The sequence below is a fragment of the Callithrix jacchus genome, chromosome 15, assembly GCF_049354715.1.
Source record: "Callithrix jacchus isolate 240 chromosome 15, calJac240_pri, whole genome shotgun sequence".
Classification (NCBI taxonomy): Eukaryota; Metazoa; Chordata; class Mammalia; order Primates; family Cebidae; genus Callithrix; species Callithrix jacchus.
The window spans coordinates 9249556-9275280 of record NC_133516.1 but is presented as its reverse complement, the minus strand read 5'-3'; the positions used below and the strand labels follow the sequence as shown (position 1 = coordinate 9275280).

The 25725-nt window shown below is 40.0% G+C and overlaps 2 protein-coding genes across 12 annotated transcripts in view; one reads left to right on the top strand and one right to left on the bottom strand.

Annotated features, from left to right (window-relative positions):
• Positions 1 to 25725, bottom strand: part of FXR1 (FMR1 autosomal homolog 1) — an 819632-nt gene that overhangs the window by 712333 nt on the left and 81574 nt on the right. For 3 of the 11 annotated variants that reach the window (XM_078350220.1, XM_078350224.1, XM_035274330.3), the window contains one exon: positions 5265 to 5366. The exons of the other annotated variants lie outside the window; for them this stretch is intronic. The gene's annotated coding sequence lies outside the window, so the exon portion shown is untranslated. The remainder of the gene's footprint in view (positions 1 to 5264; positions 5367 to 25725) is intronic. 11 annotated transcript variants of the gene reach the window in all.
• Positions 6705 to 11630, top strand: LOC100400697 (coiled-coil domain-containing protein 110-like). The gene is given in 3 exon segments (XM_008981267.5): positions 6705 to 8350; positions 8352 to 8959; positions 8961 to 11630. Coding segments are annotated over 3 exon segments (2499 nt in total). The 5' UTR covers positions 6705 to 6787; the 3' UTR covers positions 9289 to 11630.

Genomic DNA, 25725 nt, shown 5'->3' with positions numbered 1-25725 from the left:
CAATTATGTTTAAATTAAAAATAAATGGAACATCTTTGGCTCCAAAGTCACCAAAACAAACAGCTGCAACACAAACAGAATTCTGGAGAGGGTCAGGACTTGGAGGCAGCAGCTGTAACTGAAGGTAGAAGTAAGAATAAGACTAAACTCAGGGATAATCATGAAATTGATGAAAGGTCTATATTGCCACCACCACTGCCATCATTTCATCAACAAAATCATTCTAAAGAAATTGAACAACCTATCAGGGAAAGTTAAGGTTGTTAGTGAGTAACAGTAACCCATGGTGATTGTATTAATATGTTTTTATACTGCTATAAAGAATACCACCCAAGACTGCTGGTAGCATAAACAAAGGAAGTTTAATTGACTCACAGTTCTGCATGGCTGGGGAGGCCTCAGAAACTTACAACATGGTGGGAGGGGAAGCTGGTACCTCCTTTATAAGGCAGCAGGAAAGACAGAGAGTGAAGAAGAATCTCTTATAAAACCATCAGGTCTTGGCCGGGTGCAGTAGCTCATGCCTGTAATCTCAGCACTTTGGGAGGCTGAGGCGGGCAGATCACAGGTCAAGAGATCGAGACCATCCTGGGCAACACGGTGAAACTCCATCTCTACTAAAAAATACAAAAAAAAAATAGCTGGGCATGGTGGCACGCGCCTGTAGTCCCAGCCACTCAAAAGGCTGAGGCAGGAGAATTGCTTCAACCCAGGAGGCGGAGATTGCAATGAGCCGAGATTGTGCCACTGCACTCCAGCCTGGCACCTGGTGACAGAGCAAGACTCTGTCTTCAAAAAAAAAAAAAAACCATCTGGTCTTGTGGAACTCACTCACTATCACAAGAACAGCATGGGGGAAACTGCCACCAGGATCCAGTCACCTCCCACTAGCTCTCTCCCTTGACATATAGGGAGTACAATTCAAGATAAGATTTGGTTGAGGACACGAAGTCAAACCATATCAGTGATGTTTTCTCAATCCTCATATTTTGGGTCCTCTAGCACAATGGCTGGCCCCTCACACAGAGTTCCCAGTCAGCCTTCATTTTACTTTGAGCAAGAAAAAATTACCAGACATTAGAGAAAAACCTGCTGCATGAAAGAGAAAAATCACAAGATGCCCAGAAAAAAAATTTTCCTGGAGGAAAGAGACAGTATGTGAAGAGACAAAGAAAGCAATTTGAAAAGCATGTCTTGATTAAAAGAGGATTTGCTAAGCCCAATATTTCAAATTTCTCTTTTGTTTGATACACTGGGATTTTGAAGCCTTGAAGTAACATACCACAATAAGATTCAGACAAAAGCTATGCTATTCTTACAGTCTCATAAAACAATTAGGGCCTACAGACACTTAGGAAAGTCATCACATATCCTCAAGGGTATGCTATTCTAAAGACTGCTATTATATTCAACTCTAAACTAAGCATTAAATAATCCAGATGAAATAGTTAATTCGTTACATAAGGAAAATTACCAAAAGTAACTCAAGAATCAGGAATGAAAGAGTAGAAATCCAAAGAGTTACTTCAGATATTAAAAAAGATAATAAAGGAATATTACAAACAACACAAGGCAAAAAAAGTGACAATTCAGATGAATTGGACAAGGTCTTTGAAAAACACATATTAATCAAGATCAACACATGATAACAGAAAATATGAATAGTTCATAGAAAATATTATTTACAAAATAAATTGAATTTATCACAAAAATGTATTCCCTTCAAACCCAGATGGCTTTACTGGTTAATTCTATCAAATTTGAAAGACATAATGCCATTCTTAGAAAAAGTATTTCCAGAAATAGAAAAAAAAACTTCCACCTGGTTTTATGATGTCATCATTGCACTGATACCAAAAACAGATGAAAACATTATAAATAAAGAAAACTCTATCTAATAGAAACAGAACCCCTCATGAATATAGACGTAAGAATTCTGTAAAATACATTCGCCAGTTGATTACAGATGGAATAGCCCTGTGGTCAGACAGCAGTCAGCATCCCCCAACAGAGTGATGTATTTGGAAAAGAAGAGCCGTGCCCAAAAGGCAGTACACTTCTCCCTTAATTTTTAGAAATTTATCTGAATAGTTTTCAATCTACAGGTTTTCAACACATTTTGTTTAATTTATCCCTAAGGTTTTTGCAGTTTTTCTATATACTGAAAATAAAATTTTTTAAAAAGACTACTTACTACTAACCATGTCAGCAAACAATGACAGAGCAAGGGCCTCTGAAAGAATACTACGCAGCCATAAAAAACGATGAGTTCACGTCCTTTGTAGGGACATGGATGAACCTGGAAACCAACATTCTCAGCAAACCGACAGAAGAACAGAAAATCAAACACCACATGTTCTCACTCAGAGGTGAGTCTTGAACAATGAGAACACATGGACACAGGGAGGGGAACATCACACACTGAGGTCTGTTGGGGTGAACTAGGGGAGGGACAGCAGGGGGTGGGGATTTGGGGAGGGATAACATGGGGAGAAATGCCAGATATAGGTGATGGGGAGGAAGGCAGCCCACCACACTGCCATGTATGTACCTATGCAACAGTCCTGCATGTTGTTCACATGTACCCCAAAACCTAAAACTCAATAAAATACATATATTTTAAGACCTGGAAACAAAAAACTGAAAAAAAAGTCATCATAAACTTTTTCAAAACTCTGGAAATTAACCAAAGGCTTACAATAACCCAGGGAGCATTCAGTCAAGAAAAACAGCTAGATCTTGACAAAAACTTGAGCTTTTAATTTTACACTCGTCTCATTTCCAACTTCCCAGCTCTTTAGCAGCCTTAGAAAGACAACAGAGGAAGAAAGATAGGCTTGGAGCTAATTTAAAGTCACATTTTTAACTGATATTATTATTTGATCAGTCTCATTATTTTCTGGAAAACCCTACTCAAAAGGCTTGTCTTTATCAACATGCAAGAGGGAAGTGTGGGATGTCATAGTCTAAGTGCTGAAAGAGCCAGGCATGGTGGCTCATTCCTGTAATCCCAGCACTTTGGGAGGCCAAGTTGGGCAAATCACCTGAGGTCAGGATTTTGAGACCAGCCTGGCCAGCATGGTGAAACCCCATCTCTACTAAAAATACAAAAATTAGCTGGGCATGGTGGCAGGTGCCTGTAATCCCAGCTATTTCAGAGGCTGAGGCAGGAGAACTGCTTGAATCCAGGAGGCAGAGGTTGCAGTGAGCCAAGATCACGTCACTGCACTCCAGTCTGGGCAACAGAGCAAGACTCCATCTCAAAAAAAGAAAAAAAGAAAGATGCATTAAGAAAAGACAGCCATAAGAAAATTCTGACTATTAAGAACTTACTCCCTCATGATATTTCCTTTAGAGAGTACCATAAAGCAGTGGTCACCAACCTTTTTGGCACCAACTCCAGGGACCAGTTTTGTGCAATACAATTTTTCCACAAACCGGAGGGAGGGAGGATGGGTTTAAGGATGATTCAACCACATTATATTTATTGTGTAATTTATTTCTATCATTATTACATTGTAAAAATATACAAATTTTACAACTCACCATAATATGGAATCAGTGGGAGCCCTGAGCTCATTTTCCTGCAGTGAGATGGTCCCGTCTGGGGGTGAAGGGAGACGCTGACAGATCATCAGGCATTAGATTCTCATAAGGAGCATGCAGCCTAGATCCCTCACATCCACAGTTCATGCTCCTATGAGAAGGCAATGCCACCACTGCCCGGACCTGGCAGGAGGTAGAGTTCGGGTGGTAAAGCCAGTGATGGGGAGTGGCTGCCCCACTCCTGTTGTGTGGCCTCGTTCCTAACTGCTTCCACAGACTGACACCCAGTCTGTGACCTGGGAGCTGGGGACCACTGCCATAAAATACCTTCATGTGCTTCAGCTAATTGTATGTGTAGCTTGTTTTATTTTATTTTTATTTTTTTGAGATAGAGTTTCGCTCTTGTTACCCAGGCTGGAGTGCAATGGTGCAATCTCGGCTCACTGCAACCTCCACCTCCTGGATTCAGGCAATTCTCCTGCCTCAGCCTCCTGAGTAGCTGGGATTACAGGCACGCACCACCATGCCCAGCTAATTTTTGTATTTTTAGTAGAGACGGTTTCACCATGTTGATCTAGATGGTCTCGATCTCTTGACCTCATGATCCACCTGCCTCGGCCTCCCAAAGTGCTGGGATTACAGGCTTGAGTCATCGCGCCTGGCAGCTTGTTTTATTTCTTAGTTTTTGGTTCACTGTTGTTACTTTCAATGCAAATCTGTGCTCAGAACAGAACTCAGTATGACCCAATATTATTTTGATTTCATGAGAAAGATCATAGGCTCAGAATTCAAATAGACCTTAAGTCAAATCTTGACTCTTTTACCTTATAGGTAAGTGATTTTCATAAACTACCACCAATTATTAAGCTCTATGTGCCTAGTCTAAATGTTGCTTAATTTAGCTTGTGATCAAGATATTGCCTCTAGTAGCCTTTTCACCCTCTGTAATGTAGCTAAGTGACAATAACAATCAGCAGTTGATCTTGACTGATAACAAGATAACTAAATGCAGTTAAAATAGTCCTCCTTATTCTAAGGGATAGGTTCCAAGACCCCCAATGCATGACTGAGACCATGGAGAGTACAAAGTCTTATATATACAGTCATGTGCCACATAACTATGTTTTGGTCGATGACAGCCATGGTCCCAAAAGATGATGATGGAGCTGAAAGATTCCTATTGCCTACTGATGTCATAGCAACCACAGGGCAACAGTACTCACACAATACTCACCTGTTTGTGGTAATGCTGATGTATACAAACCTAATGCACTGCCCGTCATGTGAAAGTCTAACATATAAAATTAAGCACAGGCAAGGCACAGTGGCTCACACCTGTAATCCCAGCACTTTGGGAGGCCAAGGTAGGTGGATCCCTTGAGGTCAGGAGTTTGAGACCTGCCTGGCCAACATGGTGAAAACCCATCTCTACAAAAATTACAAAAACTAGCCAGCCATGGTGGCATGTGCCTGCAATCCCAGCTACTCTGTAGGCTGAGGCACAAGAATCACTTGCATCTGGTTGCAGTGAGCTGAGATCGTGCCACTGCACTCCAGCCTGAGTGACAGAGCAAGACTCCATCTCAAAAAAAAATTATGCATAATACATAATGCTTGATAGTGATAATAAATGACTATGTTACTGGTTTATGTATTTACTATATTGTACTTTTTTAACACTGTTATAGAGCACACTCCTACATTTAAAAAGAAGGTACCTGTAAAACAGTCTCAGGCATGTCTTTCAGGAGGTATTCCAGAAGACATTGTTATCACAGGAGATGACAGCTCCATGAGTTTCACTGACACTGAAGAGCTTTCTGTGGGACAAAACATAGAGATGGAAAATCATATTGATGATCCTAACCCTGTGTAGGCCTAGGCTAATGTGTATGTTTGTGTCTTAAACAAAGAAGTTTAAAAATAAAAATTAAAATTAAAAAAAAGAGAAAAAAGCTTATAGAATAAGAAGATGAAGAAAGAAAATATTTTTGTACAGCTATACAATGTGTTTGTGTTTGTGTTTCTACAGGACAGCCAAAAAGTTAAAAAGATTTTTAAGTGTGTAAAGTAAAAAGGTTGCAGTAAGCTAAGGTTAATTTATTGTTAGAAGGACAAATACAGTGATTTCCTAGACTTCACATTCACCACTCAGTCATTGGCTCACCCAGAGCAAATTCCAGTCTGCAAGCTCCATTCATGCTAAGTGCTCTATACATTTTTAAATCTTTTATACCATATTTGTACTGTAATTTTTCTATGTTTAGATACAAAATTCTTACCACTGTGTTACCACTGCCCACAGTATTCAGTGCAGTAACACGCCCTACATACAGGTTTACAGCATAGGCGTAGCAGTCTATACCATAGAGCCTAGGTGTGCAGTAGACTCTACCAATCTAGGTTTGTCTAAGTACATACACTCTATGATGCTGATGCAATAACAAAATTGCCTAAGGACACATTTCTCAGAAGGCACACCTGTCATTAAATGACTCATAACTGTACTATTTTTATTTATTTCTTTCTTTTTTCTTTTTGAAACATAGTCTCACTCCATCATCCAGGCTGGAGTGCAGTGGCACAATCTCAGCTCACTGCTACCTCTGCCTCTCAGGTTCAAGCAATTCTGCCTCAACCTCCCAAGTAGCTAGGATTACAGGTGCCTGCCACCACGCCTGGCTAATTTTTGTATTTTTAGTAGAGACAGGGTTTCACCGTGTTGGCCAGGCTGGTCTTACTACACTCCTGACCTCAGGTGATCCACCCACCTCAGCCTCCCAAAGTGCTGGGATTACAGGTGTGAGCCACCATGCCGGCTTATTTTTTTCCATATATGCGTACCTATGGATAGAGTTTAATTTATAAATTTAATCACAATAAGAGATGAACAACAATAATAAAACAGAACATGTATAACAATATGCCAGCATCACTACTCTTGCAGTTTGGGGCCATTATTAAGTAAAATAAAGATTACCTGAATACAAGCACTATGATACTGCAACAGTTGGTCTGATAACTGAGAGGACTACTAAATTATTAATGGATGGGTAATATATACGGCATGGGAGGGACCCACCGGGACCCCACCTTGGGCCCCAGCCGAGCACGCGCCGCCAAGGGTGGGGGTGGGGCCAGCGCCCTGGCCACCCGGTTACCCAGCGACAGGATGTCCGGCTCTGGGCGGCGGAGTGGGTGCGTGGGGCAGCAGTTGCAAGAGAGACCCTGAGCCGCAGTGATGAGCCCGGAAAAGCAGCCTCAGGAAGCGAGTGACGTTGACTCCGTTCTCCTTTCAGCGTCCAAGATCCTAAATTCCTCGGAGGGGGTGAAGCAAAGTGTCGGCAGTGACACAGAATATGGCTGCATATCAGAATCAGAAAATCAAATCCAACCACAATCAACATTGAAAGTCCGTCAGCATCAGTTGGAATCATTTCAGGCCTTGAGAAATCAGACTTTGCAGAATGTTAGCATGGTACAGTCGGAAATCAGTGAAATACTGAACAAAAGTATTATTGAAGTAGAAAACCCACAGTTCAGCTCAGAAAAAAATCTAGTGTTTGGCACGCACATCGAAAAGGATTTGCCTATAGAGAATCAAGAAGAAAACCTGTCTATGGAGAAAAGTCATCACTTCGAGGAGTCCAAGACACTGCATTCAGTAGAAGAAAAATTAAGTGGTGATAGTGTGAACAGTCTCTCTCAAAGTATGTATGTTCCATCCCAGAGACATTTCGAGGACACATTAACTCTGAGAACTTCAACAGACAATTTATCTTCAAACATGATTATACACCCTTCAGAAAATTCTGACATCTTGAAGAATTATAATAACCTTTATCATTTTCTACCTATTGTACCTCAAAATGGGATGTCTCAAGCTGATAGAGTAACACTGGATAAATCCAAAATTACTGTGCCTTTTCTCAAGCATGGATTTTGTGAAAATTTAGATGACATTTGCCATTCTATCAAACACATGAAAGAAGAGCTTCAAAAGTCACATGATAGAGAAGTGACACTTACAGATGAACTTCAGATTTTAAAAACTGATCCAAATGTTCAAAGTAATAGTAAATATGGCCTGTCACCTCTTCACCAGGAAAAAATTGGCTTTATTAAGGAAGAAAACATGGATAGCAATTTAAATTAAGATACAAAATCAAAGAGAATTTCAGAATTAGAGGCATTAATAAACAAATTACTCCCATTCATGGAAACAGTGTCAAAATTCCATGTGAATTTTTGTAGAAAATGTAAAAAATTATCTAAGAGTGAAATACACAGGGGAAGGAAAAATGAGAAAAACAATAAAGAAATTCCCATCACTGGCAAGAATATTACAGATTTAAAATTCCATTCCAGAGTTCCAAGATACACACTGTCATTCCTCGACCAAACAAGACATGAAATGAAAGACAAAGAAAGACAACCATTTCTAGTAAAACAAGGATCAATAATATTTGAAAATGAGAAAACTTCCAAAGTTAATTCTGTTACTGAGCAATGTGTTGCAAAAATTCAGAACTTACAGAATTACCTAAAAGAATCTGTACAGATACAGAAAAAAGTAACAGAACAGGAAAATGAAAATCTAAACCTTAAGTCAAAAATGAAACCTCTTATCTTTACCACAAAATTTCTCATACAGAAAGTTGAAACATATGAAAAGCAACTTAAGAATCTGGTTGAAGAAAAGAGTACTATTCAGTCTAAATTAATTAAAACAGAAGAAGACAGCAAAGAGTGTCTTAAAGAATTAAAAAAGATAATTAGTAAATATAATGTTCTCCAAGGCCAAAAAAAAAACTCAAGAAGAACAAAATATACAACTTTCTTTAGAGAAGCAACAAATGATGGAAGCATTAGATCAACTAAAAAGTAAGGAACATGAAACTCAAAGTGATATGGCCATTGTCAATAAGGAAAATAATCGAATGAGTATAGAAATGGAAGCAATGAAAACCAATATTCTGTTGATACAAGATGAAAAAGAAACATTGGATAAAAAAACTCACCAGCTTCTAAAAGAAAAAAGCTCACTTGAAAATGAACTAAAAGAAAACCAGCTAGAGATGATGCAGCTAATAGAGAAAGAAAGATTGGCAAAAACTGAGCAAGAGACACTTCTTCAAATAATACAAACTGTTAAAGATGAAAAACTGAACATTGAAACAACATTACAAGAATCTACTGCTGCCAGACAAATTATGGAAAGAGAAACTGAGACTATTCAAACCTACCAATCTACTGCATAGGAGAATTTTCTGCAAGAAATAAAAACTGCAAAATCAGAAGCAAGTATTTATAAGAATAGCTTGTCAGAAACTGTCAAGGAATGTGAAATGTTATCAAACATGGTAATGGAAATGAAAACAGATAATCAGATTCTAAAAGAAGAACTAAAGAAACAGTCAAGAAAATATAAAATTTGAAAACAGCATCAGTAGACTTACTGAAGACAAAATACTTTTAGAAAATTATGTAAGAAGCATAGAAAATGAAAGGGATACTTTGGAATTTGAGATGTGGAATCTTCAACGAGAATATTTAAGTTTAAGTGGTAAAATGTGTAGTCAGCATAATAACCCTTCAAAAACAACTTATATTTCAAGAAGAGAGAAATTCCATTTTGACAACTATACTCATGAAGAGACTTCCAGTCCTCGGAGTAGGCCTGTGGCTCCAGATCTGAAAGGTTATCTCAACATTAAAGACAGAACTCTCAGGCATCATTAGGATTCCTCACAACTGCTAAGAAACTCCCTTTGAGAAACAGCCAATGTTAACATGTACTGCTAACTGAACTATGAATATCTAACTAGTCTCAAATGACTTACACTAAGGCACTACAGATTTGCTTTACAAATTATGCACAGAATGGTTTGGTGCAGGTAAGTTTAGACTTTTTCAGCTGAGAATTTCCGAAGATGAGAGAGAACTTCTACAAGGGAGGGCAGGTACCTGTACATGGAAGGAGCTGAGATGTCTAAAGTCACCCAAACTTGTCATTTAAAAAAGTATGTATAAATAAAAGATACTATTTTGAAAAGGGAAAAAGGGGAGAGAGAGCCAAGATGGCTGATCATTAGCAGCTCGGGATTGTGATGCCCAGTGAAAGCACAGAAAACAAGAGGACACCACACTTTTAGATGAATTTTTGTTGATCACAGACCAGGAGATTCCCAGCGGAAGAGCCCCACGGGTCGCCACCGTGGCTCTTGTGGCTGGCACGGCGGTTCTTGGTGCAGAGTAAACAGGACTGGTTCCCCTTTTGGCTGATGTTTGGATCTCCAGGAAGGCAGAGTTGCCTATTAAGGAAGTCAGACCGGAGATTCCCGGGAAGAAAAGCACCATCAATCTTCACGCCACTGTTTTAGCCGGTGCAGTGGGTTGCTCAGATTCTGGTGCTGGGAATCAATAAATTGGATGTCCACTCAGAAACCTAATTAGAAAGGTGGTAATTACAAAGATGACAGATGGATAAATTTATAACGAAGGGAAGAAACCAGCCTAAAAAGGCTGAGAATACCCAGAATCAGAATGCCTCTCCCTCTACAGGGGATCACAATTCCTCATCAGCAATGGAACAAGGCCTGATGGAGAATGACTGTGTTCCATTAACAGAAACAGGCTTCAAAAGGTGGATGATGAGAAACTTCTGGGAGCTAAAAGAACTTGTTTCAACCCAATGCAAAGAAACTAAGAACTTTGAAAAAAGGTTTGATGAAATGCTAACAAGAATAGACAATATAGAGATGAATATAAGTGAATTAATGGAGTTCAAAAACACAACACGAGAACTTCATGAAGTATGCACAAGTTTTAACAGCCAAATTGGTCAAGCAGAAGAAAGGACATCAGAGGTCAAAGACAAACTTAATGAAATAAAACAAGAAGATAAGAATAGAGAAAAAAGGGATAAAAAGGAATGAGCAAAGTCTCCAAGAAATATGGGACTATGTGAAAAGACCTAATCTATGTTTGATAGGTGTACCAGAATGCGATGGAGAGAATGAATCCAAGCTGGAAAATACTCTTCAGGATATTATTCAGGAAAACTCTCCCAACCTAGCAAGGCAGGACAATATTCAACTCCAGATAATAGAGAAAACACCACAAAGATATTCCTCAAGAAAAGCAAACCCAAGGCACATAATTGTTAGATTCACCAGGGTTGAAATGAAGGAGAAAATACTAAGGGTAGCCAGAGAGAAAGGTCAGGTTACCCACAAAGGGAAGCCTATCAGACTCACAGCAGATCTCTCAGCAGAAACCCTACAAGCCAGAAGAGAGTGGGGGCCAATATTTAACATCCTAAAAGAAAAGAACTTTCAGCCCAGGATTTCATATCCAGCCAAACTAAGCTTCACAAGTGAAAAAAAAATAAAATCTTTTGTGAACAAGCAAATACTCAGAGATTTCATTACCACCAGGGCTGCTTTACAAGAGCTTCTGAAAGAGGCATTACACATAGAAAGTGACAACCAGTATTAGCCTTTCTAAAAATATACCAAAAAGTAAAGAGCATAAACATAATGAAGAATTTACATCAACTAATGGGCAAAATAGCCAGCTAACATCAAATGGTAGTAATCCTAAATTTAAATTGACTAAATCCCCTAATCAAAAGATACAGCCAAAACCCATCAGTCTGCTGCATCCAGACCCATCTTACATGCAAGGATACATAAAGACTCAAAACAAAGGGATTGGGGGGGGGGGACTTGCCAACCAAATGGAGAGCAAAAATAAATAAATAAAAGACAGAGGTTGCAATTCTCGCCTCTGATGGAATGGATTTTAAAGCAACAAAAATCAAAAGAGGGCATAATGGTATAAGGATCAATGCAACAAGAAGAGCTGATGATCCTGGATGTGTACGCACACAATACACAATACATAACACTTGTAAAGAGACTTGGACTCCCACACAGTAGTAGTGGGAGATTTCAACATCAATATTAGATAGATCAAGGAGACAGAAAATTAAGAATATCAAGGACTTGAACTCATCTGGAACAAGTAAACTTAATAAACATTTATAGAACTCTCCACTTTAAACACACAAGATATGCACTCATCAGTACCACATCACACCTACTCACAGGTTTAAATGAAATATTGGTTGGCCATTATTAAGCACAATTGATGGTATAAGGGAGGTTTTCAATACCCATTTTTAGACTGTATTCTAGCCTGGCCAATTAAGTAACACTCCTGTTCTCTCTGCCTCTTCCTGTGCCTGTTTTTTCCTCTTTTTCATTCCTTTTTTTTTCTTTCTTTCTCTCTTTCATATATATATATATATAGCATGGATTCACAGGACAGAAGGATTATTCACTCCAAGGTGGGAAAGAACAGAATAGCTTGGTAGTTCATGCACTCAAAATGGTGTGTAATCTAAAACTCATGAATTGTTTATTTCTGGAATTGTCCATTTAATATTTTTGGATGGTGGTTGACTGTGGGTAACTGAAACCACAGGAAGTGAAACTGCAGATAAAGAAGGACTACTATAATTGCTTCATAAATTCCTCAGGTAGTTGGACATATTTTAAAAAAATATCTCCAGCTATCTTAGATCTATAATCAATGTCACCATTCACTAATACAACTTTTATTATTTACCACACCCTGGTAAACCAAGTGGCAAATACTATTACCAAGTCAACACCATGAAAAATAGGAAAGTGAAGTTGAGACAAATCAGGAGGAGAGCTCATACTAAGATAATACTTCCCAGCCTGCAAAGCTTCACAGGGGCTGAGATTTTTGTCTTATCCATTAATATTTTCTCAGAGCCTAGAATGGTGTCTCAACAAATTCAGTATTTAATACATAAAACTATTCCATCTCTAATTACCAGCTGCGTTTATGAAACCCAAGGCCTGGCTAAGAGGTCCATGGTAAGGATGAAGATAGAAGACCTACCTAGCTGTCATAAAAGTAAGAGCTTAAGAGTTAGAAATAAGCTATATTCCTTCTGGAAAACATTATAAGGGACATGCTTTCTTTCAGAGATCTTCAGTCTAATAGAGAAACTACTTCTATACCAATAATTTCCAGACGTTATATAGAAACTGGCAGTGTGACACAAACAAAATTGTACGGGAGTTTAGAGAAAGGAGAGATCACCCTAGACCATGGTTTGGCAAGCTATGCTCCATGAGCCAAATTCATGTGGTCTGTTTTTGAATGGTCTGTAGGCTAAGGATCATTTTTATATTTTGATTTAAAAAAAGAAAGAAGACAGAGACTATATGCAGTCTGCAAAGCCTGAAATATTTACTATCTGTTCCTTAATGTAAAAAGTTTGTAGACACCTATTCCAGACTTGAGTGAACAAAGAAGGCTTTGCAGAAGGCACACTTGATCTGGACATTTAATTGAAGGACAGAGATGAGATTTGGGAAGGGCACTTGGAAAAGCGGGAGTGACTTGGCTAAAAGCCCAGGGGGGAGTGGACTTTAGAGCACATTTGAGGAACAGTGCTGACAAATCCCATTTGGCAGGGCTATGAGGTTTATGAAGGGGAGAAGTGAAAGAGAAATCTGGAAAGAGTCTCTGTGGTGCTGGCCTAAAGAAGTTTGCTATGCATATAGTAACTGAAGGCATAATAGATGCCAGAAAGAATTTTATGGAGTTTTTGCAGTGGCCTCTCTTCAAGCACTCTAATGACGACAGTGAAGATAATCTTTCACAGTAGAATATTATAGAAACATAATTTTGATGATAATTAGCAAGGGATATATCCCATGCTTTATTCTGGCCACCAAATAACACATAACAGTGATGTATATCCTCTTAACTTCAGCCTAAGTCAAATTGAAACTCCTAAATTGGTGCTTAAAGACATTTTACTTTATTATCGCTCATCTCCTCAACCATCTATCTCCCTGAAAATGTGATTTAAATGGGATTTGAGACAGACCCTCCACTGCAGCTTTGTTTCATATGACACTGTGTTATTAATGCATGACACTATATTATTAATAATATTCACCACAAGCCTCAGACCCACTATTTCATCCTCATTTAGCAGCAATCTCCAACAATCAAATAATTGTGCTTGTCTGTCTGGCCCGGGAAAAAGAAGCACTTACACAGATTGTTCTGTTGGTCAGTTCCATTCACTGACAGCTCAGCAGGGAGAGCTCAATTTATTTAACGCATAAAGCTGCTACATACAGTTGGAATACCAGATAACGGAAGAGAAAAAAAAACTGAGAAAGGCAATGGGCAAATACATGCTAAGATGGAATGAAATGGAGGGTCAGTCGAGGAATCTCCATTTTGGAAAGGCACTTAGGTTACCCCAACTTTCAACTTTTCTCTGAAATCCAGAGTACCTCAGTTTTCTTTCCTCACTGCCTGAGAAGAGAGCAAAGCCTTTAACCTGAAATATATGTTTCCTGGATGCTGTCATTCTGATCAAACACATTGCAGTTCTCTCACTGGTCCACCACCCATGCTCTAGACTCACACACACACACACACACACACACACACACACACGCAACCAGTCTTTGTAATTAAAAAGGAAAGGAAAGTAGGAGGTCAGTCTAAAACAGGTGCAGGCTGGGCATGGTTGCTCATCCCTGTAATAACAACACTGGGGAGGCCAAGGTCCGAGGATCACTTGAAGCCAGGAGTTCCAGACCAAACTGGGCAACATAGAAAGATACCATCACACACACAAAAAATTTTTTTTAATTAGCTGTGTGTGGGGCACACAACTCTAGTCCCTGCTACTCAGCAGGTTGAGGCAGGAGGATTTCTTGAGCCCAGAAGTTCGAGGCTGCAGTGAGCTATAATTGCACCACTGCACTCCAGCCTGGGTGACACAGCAAGACTAAGTGTCAAAAAAATAATAAAATAAAATAAAACCAAAACAGATGCAGTGAGAGAAAAATGAAGCTAGTTGAGGAAAGGGGTGAGAAAATCACAGGAGAAACAGTTATAAATTATTTTATAATAGCCACAGGGCAGAGCAGGGCCACTCACTTGGATGCAGATGAGGCCAGCTGGAAGAAAAAGTGATTGGATGCTGGGTCTTCCCTTCTGGCTTCCCAGCATCCCCTCTTCTTCCTCAGTGCCCTGGGTCCTAATGTCTTTCCTACCTGGGCCTGTCCTCAACCCCTCTTGCTCTAAATGTCTTCTCCTTCCTTTCTTTCTTTTTTTGCACTGCAATTAAAATCTTCCTTTGACTAGTTATAATACCAAAACGATCTATTAAAACATGCCATAGAAGCATCTGTTGATCTTATTCAGTCCGGTCATTTACCAAGAATTTCACATTCAGACAGGCGACGAAGGATGAATTCCCAATGGCAGTGTAAACCAAAAAGCATCTGAGACAGGTCTCAATCAATTTAGAAGTTTATTTTGATAAGGCTAAGGACATGTCTGTAAGAAATAAACACAGAATCACAGAAACAGTCTGTGGTCTATGCCATCCTCCAAAGATAATTTTGAGGGTTTCCATATTTAAAGGGGAAACATGGGCTGGAGGAGAAAGTATGGTAATCCACATGTTTCAAGAGAAAAAGAGCAGGCAAGAGATGAGTCAACAATGCATTTGTCTCATGTTCAGTTAACCAACACTTTGCAGAAGATAAGGTGAACACAGAGGGGCTACCTATGGAGATATTTAACCTTGTATCTGCAGCTATCTGCCGAGGAACAAAAGGAAAGTCAGCTGTTTGCATGATTCAGCTTTCAGCTTCATTTCTTTCTTTTGGAGTAGTAAACTGGGGTCCCATGTTTTTATTTTCTTTTCACAGTAGATTGTCAGAAGATGGCAGGATCATTGAAAGAAAGGAGAGAGGCCAGGCACGGTGGCTCTCACCTGTATTCCCCGCACTTTGGGAGGCCGAGGCAGGTGAATCATGAGGTCAGGAGTTCGAGACCAGCCTTGCCAATATGGTGAAACCTCTACTAAAAATACAAAAATCAGCCAGGTATGGTGGTGCATGCCTGTAGTCCCAGTTATTCAGAGGCTGAGGCAGAAGAGTTGCTTGAACCCAAGGTACAGGTTGCATTGAGCAGAGATCATTCCACTGCACTCCAGCCTAACAGAGCGAAACTCCATCTCAAAAAGAAAAGAAAGGAGAGAAGGAAGAGACAAAAATGGGTAGAACAAAGAAGAAGGGAAAGAAGGGGATATGTACCAAGTGCCACTGAGTTTTTGACAAGGGGCTTTTCCATTTAGCATTATGTGAACAGCTGCCCACACAAGAGATCTCCTGGGTTTAAATGGCTACTAGTGAGGAATTTAGGTATCACTAATCCAGACATCAAATAATCCCTAGAAAGAGAGGTAGGGAAATATAGACAAAGACAATTCTAGGACCTTCTAATTTTATGACCCTAACATACCTTCTGGATAGCTAACAGTAAGGCAAACAATTACTAGACCCTGTCAGGAATTTAGAAAAGTCAGTCAACCACTCTGAGGCCCTGTTTCCTCATTCATAAGATAAAACTGCAGGGGAAATATGGTCTCTACATTTTCTTCACATTCTTTTTTTTTTTTTTTTGACAGAAAAGAGATTATTTTAATTGTATTAATTAAAACGATCAAGCATTTTTAAATTAAGGAAGCTCTGGTATTTAAAAAAATAAACTTTACTGGCACACAGTTTCCATTATTAATGGGCCATCAACAATAGCTCAAGCAATCACATGATCATGGTGAACAAGAGGAGACTCTACAGGTCATTGAAGAAAACTGCATGGCCGAAGAATGATACCGATCCTTTTCTTCACTTTGCACGTTGCTCAGAAACCTAAGCATTGCCAATTCACCTTTCTGCGAATTGGAAGAGACCTGCTCTTTAGGTATTAACAATTTTCAAAACTTTAGGTAGTATAGATTCCCTTTCTCAAAATAACAAATAAAACACTACAAATAGTATTGTAATTAATAGATGATCAGCTTGCTGATTACAACATGGTGTTAATGAAGCTAAAATTTGAATTCACTGTTCTATATTTTATTTAAGGTTATGGTTTTCTCTATATCCCTAACAAAGGTAGCATTTTAAAAAAATTGGAGTTATGTAAAAGACTGTGCATTAGCGGAATAAGTCTGTCCTCATTGATGATGATGACCCCTTGAGGTACTGCTTCCATACTGGTAACTCAGTAGAGAGAGTCATTCTCATATACAGAAGGTATAAGACTGCAGAAAATAAAGCTGGAAAGATTAGTACAATGTGCAATATTGAGAGGCAGTGATGAGTCTCAAAACTAAAACCAGAATATCCATCACAAATTTATTTTATAAATACGAATGTGAATGTAACTCTAAAACATCCTTTCACTAAAATCATAGACAACAAATTGCTTTTTTCATTTCAATTTTCAGTTTCATGCACTTCCTTCTCATTAGATATGCTGCCAATGAAATGCTTTTTCTACAAGGGTACTCTTCTGTTTAAACCATATAAAATTTTCCATCACTGTGGCGCCGCATAATGATTTTTTTATTGCATTTTAGGTTTTGGGGTACATGTGCAGAACATGCAAGATAGTTGCATAGGTACACACATGGCAATGTGTTTTGCTGCCTTCCTCCCCTTCACCCACATTTGGCATTTCTCCCCAGGCTATCCCTCCCCAGCTCCCCCACCGCTGTCTCTCCCCTATTCCCCCGCCATTCCCAATAGACCCCAGTGTGTAGTGCTCCCCTCCCTGTGTCCATGTGTTCTCATTGTTCATCATCCGCCTATAAGTGAGAATATGCGGTATTTCATTTTCTGTTCTTGTGTCACTTTGCTGAGAATGATGTTCTCCAGATTCATCCATGTCCCTACAAAGGACACGAACTCATCATTTTTGATGGCTGCATAATATTCCATGGTGTATATGTGCCACATTTTCCCAGTCCAGTCTATCATCGATGTGCATTTGGGTTGGTTCCAGGTCTTTGCTATTGTAAACAGTGCTGCAATGAACATTTGTGTGCATGTGTCCTTACAGTAGAATGATTTATAGTCCTTTGGATATACACCCAGTAATGGGATTGCTGGGTCAAATGGAATTTCTATTTCTAGGTCCTTGAGGAATCGCCACACTGTCTTCCACAATGGTTGTACTAATTTACACTCCCACCAACAGTGTAAAAGTGTTCCTATTTCTCCACATCCTCTCCAGCATCTGTTGTCTCCAGATTTTTTAATGATCGCCATTCTAACTGGAATGAGATGGTATCTCAATGTAGTTTTGATTTGCATCTCTCTAATGACCAGTGAGGATGAGCATTTTTTCATATGTTTGTTAGCCTTATGTATGTCTTCTTTTGTAAAGTGTGTGTTCATATCCTTTGCCCATTTTTGAATGGGCCTGTTTGTTTTTTTCCTGTAAATCTGTTTGAGTTCTTTGTAAATTCTGGATATCAGCCCTTTGTCAGATGGGTAAACTGCAAACATTTTTTCCCATTCTGTTGGTTGCCAATTCACTCTAGGGACTGTTTCTTTTGCTGTGCAGAAGCTGTGGAGTTTGATTAGGTCCCATTTGTCTATTTTGGCTTTTGTTGCCAATGCTTTTGGTGTTTTGGTCATGAAGTCCTTGCCTACTCCTATGTCCTGAATGGTTTTGCCTAGATTTTCTTCTAGGTTTTTATGGAGCCAGGCCTTATGTTTAAGTCTTTAATCCATCTGGAGTTAATTTTAGTGTAGGGTGTCAGGAAGGGGTCCAGTTTCTGCTTTCTGCACATGGCTAGCCAGTTTTCTCAACACCATTTATTAAACAGGGAATCCTTTCCCCATTGCTTGTTTTTGTCAGGTTTATCAAAGATTGTATGGTTGTAGATATGTTGTGTTGCCTCTGATGCCTCTGTTCTGTTCCATTGATCTATATCTCTGTTTTGGTACCAGTACTGTGCTGTTTTGATTACTGTAGCCTTCTAGTATAGTTTGAAGCCCAGTAGTGTGATGCCTCCCACTGTGTTCCTTTGGTTAGAATTTACTTGGCTATGCGGGCTCTCTTTTGGTTCCATATGAAGTTCATGGTGGTTTTTTCCAGTTCTGTGAAGAAAATCAATGGTAGCTTGATGGGGATAGCATTGATTCTGTAAATTACTTTGGGCAGTATAGCCATTTTCACAATATTGATTCTTCCTAACCATGAACATGGAATGTTTCTCCATCTGTTTGTGTCCTCTTTTATTTCATTGAGCAGTGGTTTGTAGTTCTCCTTGAAGAGGTCCCTTACGTTCCTTGTGAGTTGTATTCCTAGGTATTTTATTCTTTTTGTAGCAATTGTGAATGGCCATTTGTTCTTGATTTGGCTCTCTTTAAGTCTGTTATTGGTGTATAGGAATGCTTGTGATTTTTGCACATTGATTTTATATCCTGAGACTTTGCTGAAGTTGCTTATCAGTTTCGGGAGTTTTTGGGCTGAGGCGATGGGTCGTCTAGGTATACTACCATGTTGTCTGCAAATAGACACAATTTGGCTTCCTCCTTTCCTATTTGAACGCCCTTTATTTCTTTTTCTTGCCTGATTGCTCTAGCTAGAACTTCCAGTACTATATTGAATAGGAGTGGTGAAAGAGGGCATCCTTGTCTAGTGTCAGATTTCAAAGAGAATGCTTCCTGTTTTTGCCCATTCAGTATGATATTGGCTATTGGTTTGTTGTAAATAGCTTTTATTACTTTGAGATACATTCCGTCAATACCGAGTTAATTGAGGGTTTTTAGCATAAAGAGCTGTTGAATTTTGCAAATGCCTTCTCTGCGTCAATTGAGATAATCATGTGGTTTTTGTTTTTGGTTCCGTTTATGTGTTGAATTACATTTATACACTTGCGTATGTTGAACCAGCCTTGCATCTCTGGGATGAATCCTACTTGATCATGGTGGGTAAGTTTTTTGATGTGCTGTTGCAATCAGCTTGCTAGTATTTTATTGAAGATTTTTGCGTCTATGTTCATCATGGATATTGGCCTGAAGTTTTCTTTTCTTGTTGAGTCTCTGCCAGGTTTTGGTATCAGGATGATGTTGGTCTCATAAAATGATTTGGGAAGGATTCCCTCTTTTTGGATTATTTGGAATAGTTTCAGAAGGAATGGTACCAGCTCCTCTTTGTGTGTCTGGTAGAATTCGGCTGTGAACCCATCTGGACCTGGACTTTTTTTGTGTGGTAGGCTCTTAATTGCTGCCTCAACTTCAGAAATTGTTATTGTTCTATTCATAGTTTCGGCTTCTTCCTGGTTTAGGCTTGGGAGGACACAGGCGTCCAGGAATTTATCCATTTCTTCCATGTTTACTAGTTTATGTGCATAGAGTTGTTTGTAATATTCTTTGATGATGGTTTGAATTTCTGTGGAATCTGTGGTGATTTCCCCTTTATCATTTTTTATTGCATCTATTTGGTTGTTCTTTCTTTTCTTTTTTATCAGTCTGGCTAGTGGTCTGTCTATTTTGTTGATCTTTTCAAAAAACGAGCTCTTGGATTTATTGATTTTTTTGAAGAGCTTTTTGTGTCTCTATCTCCTTCAGTTCTGCTCTGATCTTAGTTATTTCTTGTCTTCTGCTAGGTTTTGTGTTTTTTTGATCTTGCTCCTCTAACTCTTTCAATTTTGATGATTGGGTGTCAATTTTGGATCTCTCCACTCTTCTCATATGGGCACTTATTGCTATATATTTTCCTCTGGAGACTGCTTTAAATGTGTCCCAGAGATTCTGGTATGTTGTGTCTTCGTTCTCGTTGGTTTCAAAGAACTTCCTTATTTCTGCCTTCATTTCATTGTTTATCCAGTCCACATTCAAGAGCCAGTAGTTCAGTTTCCATGAAGCTGTGTGGTTTTTAGTTTCTGAATTCTGAGTTCTAACTTGATGGCACTATGGTCTAAGAGACTGTTTGTTATTATGTCAGTTGTTTTGCATTTGCTGAGGAGTGCTTTACTTCCAATTATGTGGTCAATTTTAGAGTAGGTGTGATGTGGTGCTGAGAAGAATGTATATTCTGTGGATTTGGGGTGGAGAGTTCTGTAAATGTGTATAATGTTTGCTTGTTCCATGTCTGTGTTCAAGTCCTGGATATCCTTGTTAATTTTCTGTCTAGTTGATCTGTCTAATATTGACAGTGGAGTGTTAAAGTCTCCCACTATTATTGTGTGGGAGTCTAAGTCTCCTTGTAAAAGAACTTGCCTTATATATCTGGGTGCTCCTATATTTGGTCCATATATATTTAGGATCGTTAGCTCTTCTTGTTATATCGATCCTTTTACCATTATGTAATGACCTTCTTTGTCTCTCTTGATCTTTGTTGCTTTATTAAAGTATGTTTTATCAGAGACGAGAATTGCAACTCCTCCTTTTTTTTTTTTTCTCTCCATTTGCTTGGTAAATCTTCCTCCATCCCTTTGTTTTGAGCCTTTGTATATCCTTGCCTGTGAGATGGGTTTCCTGGATACAGCACACTGATGGGTTTTGGTTTTTTATCCAATTTGCCAGTCTGTGTCTTTTGATTGGCGCATTTAGCCCATTTACATTTAGGGTTAATATTGTTATGTGTGAATTTGATACTGCCATTTTGATGCTAGCTGACTGTTTTGCCCATTAGTTGATGCAGATTCTTCATTTTGTTGATGCTCTTTAGCATTTGGTATGTTTTTGGAATGGCTGGTACTGGTTGTTCCTTTCTATGTGTAGTGCCCCTTTCAGGAGCTCTTGTAAAGCAGGCCTGGTGGTGACAAAATCTCTGAGTACTTGCTTGTTTGCAAAGGATTTTATTTTTTCTTCACTTATGAAGCTCAGTTTGGCTGGATATGAAATTCTGGGTTGAAAGTTCTCTTCTTTAAGGATGTTGAATATTGGGCCCCTCTCTCCTCTGGCTTGTAGAGTTTCTGCCGAGAGATCTGCTGTAAGTCTGATAGGCTTCCCTTTGTGGGTGACCCGACCTTTCTCTCTGGCTGCCCTTAGTATTTTCTCCTTCATTTCAACCCTGGTGAATCTGACGATTATGTGCCTTGGGGTTGCTCTTCTTGCGGAACATGTTTGTGGTGTTCTCTGTATTTCCTGGACTTGAATATTGGCCTGCCTTGCTAGGTTGGGGAAATTTTCCTGGATAATATCCTGAAGAGTATTTTCCAGCTTGGATTCATTCTCTTCATCACATTCTGGTACACCTATCAAATGTAGGTTAGGTCCCTTCACATACTCCCACATTTCTTAGAGACTTTGTTCATTTTTTTTGTGTGCTTTATCCTCTACTCTTGGTTTCTTGTTTAATTTCATGGAGTTGATCTTCGACTTCTGATATTCTTTCTTCTGCTTGGTCAATTCGGCTGTTGAAACTTGTGCATGCTTCGCGAAGTTCTCATGTTGTTTTTCAGCTCCTTCAATTCATTCATATTCCTCTCTAAGTTGTCCATTCTTGTTATCATTTCCTTGAATCTTTTTTCAAATCTTTTTTCAATGTTCTTAGTTTCTTTGCATTGATTTAGAACATGTTCTTTTAGCCCACAGAAGTTTCTCATTACCCACCTTCTGAAGTCTGATTCCGTCATTTCGTCACACTCATTCTCCGTCCATCTTTGTTCCCTTGCTGGTGAGGAGTTTGGGTCCTTTGTAGGAGGTGAGGTGTTTTGGTTTTGGGTGTTTTCCTCCTTTTTGCACTGGTTTCTTCCCATCTTTGTGGATTTTTCCGCTGGTCGTCTGTGTAGTTGCTGACTTTTCGATTGGGTCTCTTAGTGGACACCCAGATTGTTGATGATGAAGTATTTCTGTTTCTCAGTTTTCCTTCTAACAGTCTAGCCCCTCTGCTGTATGACTGCTGAGGTCCACTCCAGGCTCTGCTTCTCTGGGGTACACCTGTAGCAGCTGCGGAACAGTGAGGGATGCTACCAGTTTCTTCTTCTGCTATCTTTGTCCCAGAATGATGCCTGCCAAATATCAGTCAGATCAATCCTTTTTGAGGTGACTCTTTGGATATACAGGGGTCACAGAGCTGCTTGAGGAAATGGTCTGTACTTTATAGGAGCTCAAGTGCTGAGCTGTGAGCTCCATTGTTCATTCAGGGCTGTTAGGCAGGTACGTTTAAGTCTGCTGAAGCAGAACTCATAAACCCCCTTTTTTTCCTCAGATGCTCTGTCTCGGGGAGTTAGGACTTTATTTATGAGTATCCGTTGCACTGTCCTGCCCAGCTAGGAGGCAGTCTAGTCACTATTTGCAGCAGTCACTATCTGCTATGCTATCATGGGCTCTGCCCTGTTGCCGTGGGCTCCACCCTGCTGCTGAGTGTAATTCCCTGTAGTCGTTTATATGGGTGTGGTTAAAACTGCTGTGGTGATGGTGGCCCACCTCTGTATTGGCAGAGTGTCTCTGTTATGGCGGGTTGCCTAGGCAATGGCAGGCATAGGGAGTGTCAGCAATGGGAGTGTATCTCAGTAGGGGCTGAATGCCTCGGTAATGGCAGACGCCCCTCCCCCTCCGAGCTGCACCATCCTGGGTTCAGCTGTGCCCACAATGAAACTCTAAACCCTGAGTGTTTTGAATCGCTGTTTTGTTTGTCCCTGTGATGGTGGGACCCGCTGAGCCTGATCAGCTGGCTCCCTGCCTCAGAGCCCTTTTTTTTTTTTTTTAAGTTGATTGGTTGACTCTCTCCCAGGTGTTTCAGTTGGCTGCTGATAGGGCACCGGGATCTGTGTGATTTCCCGTGCAGCGACCCATTGCGTCGGCTCAAACGTTGCTTCCCCGGAATCTCCTGGTCTGGTTCACTGTCCAAGTCTCAGTCCTGTTTAATCAGATGGATATGCTAATCTGCCCTCCCAGATCTCAGATTGCTGGTTTAACAGGGCACCCAGACCAGTGCGTTTTGTGCGGAGTGCCGCTGCGCTGCAGCGGCAGCCGAAATGGCCACGCCGGCCAAAACAGCTGTGCTGGCGTCCTGTGTCTCTCCTACACCTGGGAATTTCCCCATTCTGTGGGCAACAAAGATCCATCTGGAAATGCGGCTTGCACTCACCCTCTGTGCCTTCACTGAAAGCTGCAATCCTGAGTTGCTCCTACCATGCCATCTTCTTTTTTCCTCCCCCTCTTTGCATTCTTAAATTAAATAATTCAATAAATTTTCCAATTTTTCTCCTCTATAAGATCATTGCTATAGCAGATAAACTTGCTTCTCTTTTCCTTTCTTTCTTCCTTTCTTTTTCTTTCTTTCTTTTTTGAGACACAGTCTCGCCCTGTCGCCCAGGCTGGAGTGCAGTGGTGCAGTCTCTCCTCACTGCAACCTCTGCCTCACAGGTTCAAGTGATTCTCCTGCCTCAGCTTCCCAAGTAGCTTGGACTACAGGTGTGTCACCACGCCCAGCTAATTTTTGTATTTTTAGTAGAGATGGGGTTTTACCGTGTTGTCCAGGATGATCTCGATCTCTTGACCTCATGATCTGCCTGCCTCGGGCTCCCAAAGTGCTGCAATTACAGGCACAAGACACCACACCCAGCTGCTTTTGTTTCTTCTATGTTACTCAAAGCTCATTCTTGTTAGTATTTTTTAGAAAAACAAAGCTCTCCTTACACTTCCTCCTGTCATGCTGCCCATTTCTCTAATTTCCTTTTCAGCAAAATTCCTTGAAAGCAATTTTTTAGAATCTGTATCTTCACTCTCTCTTCTCCCATCCTCTTTTGAACCCACTTCAATCAAACTTTCATTCCCATCACACCTCAGAAAGTCTCATGGATGTGACCTCTGGTAGTCATTCTCAGTTCTTTATTATTTGACTTCCAGCATCACTTGTTTGCTTGTCTTTTTTGTTTCCAAAGACTCTCCCTCAGAAGGATATTAGCAGCATTTGACACAGCTAATGACTTCCTCCGTTGTACGCTTTCTTCACTTGGCTACCAAGACACTACACCTACCTGGCTTATGCCTACCCTTTTTCAGTCTGTTACATCATTTTCTGTTTTTTCCTCATGTCCGAAATTCCAAACACAAATGCATCCCAGAACACAGTCTTATTCCTCTTTTTTCTGCTCCAGTCATGCAAAGGATGACTTCATCTGTTCCATGGCCTCAAAGACCACCCATGGGCTGAAGACTCCCAAACCTCTCTTTTGACACCAGAGCTGAATGTCCAATTGCTGACTGAACGACACTATGTGGATACCTCATTGGCATTTCAAACCGAACATGGCAAAAGCCTTTCACTTCCCGCTTCTTGCTCTTTCTGAGGTTTCCTAGCCCCATTCAGCGGCAAATTCATCCTTCCAGTTGCTAAAGCCTCTAGCTTTGGAGACATTGTTGACTTCTCTCTTTCTCTCACACAATGTATCTCATCCATCAGCAAATTCTATCAGCTATACCTTAAATATATAAATAAGAGTCTACCCGCTTCACTCTACCTCCACTGTTACCATCATTTCTCATTTGAATTATTGCAATGGCCTTTTATAACAGTCATCACCAAATTGGGCTCAGTGGCTCATGCCTATAGTCCCCTTAACTTGGAAAGCTAAGAAGGGAGGCCCTTGAGGCCAGGACTTAGAGGCTGCAGTGAGCCACTCTCATGCCACTGCACTTTGGCCTGGGAAACAGGGCAAGACTTTGACTCAAAAAGGAAAAAAAAAAGCATAAACATAATAGTCACTATTCATGTTGGAAACAGACGGTACACTGCCTCAATCTGGGCTGCTATAACAAAATACCATAAACTGGTAGCTTATAAACACAAAAATTTGTTTCTCAGAGTTCTGGAAGGTGGGGAAGTTTAAGAATAAGGTGCTGACTGATTTGGTGTCTGATGGGGGCCCATTTTTTCATAGACAGCCATCTTTTCATTCTAAGTCCAAGACCAAGGCAGAATCCGTCTGACAAGGGCTCCCTTTCTGTTTCACAGACAGTTCCTTCTCAAGGTGTTCTCACAGGGTGGAAGGAATGAGGGTCTCTCTCATGCCTCTTTTATGAGGGCGCTAATCCAATTCACAAGGCTCTACCATTATGATATAATCACTTTCCAAAGTCCCCATCTCTTTGTACCATCACATTGGTTATTAAGTTTCAACATATTTATTTGTGGGGAGACAAACATTCAGACCATGGCCAAGTGGAAAGCTTAATTAGAGGACTGTTTACAAAGATGTGGACAGGATTAAAGGAAACTAGCAGAAAATGTTCAAGTGCCCTGTGACTAGCAAGGCAGTAGGGGCCAGTAGCAAAGGCATGACAA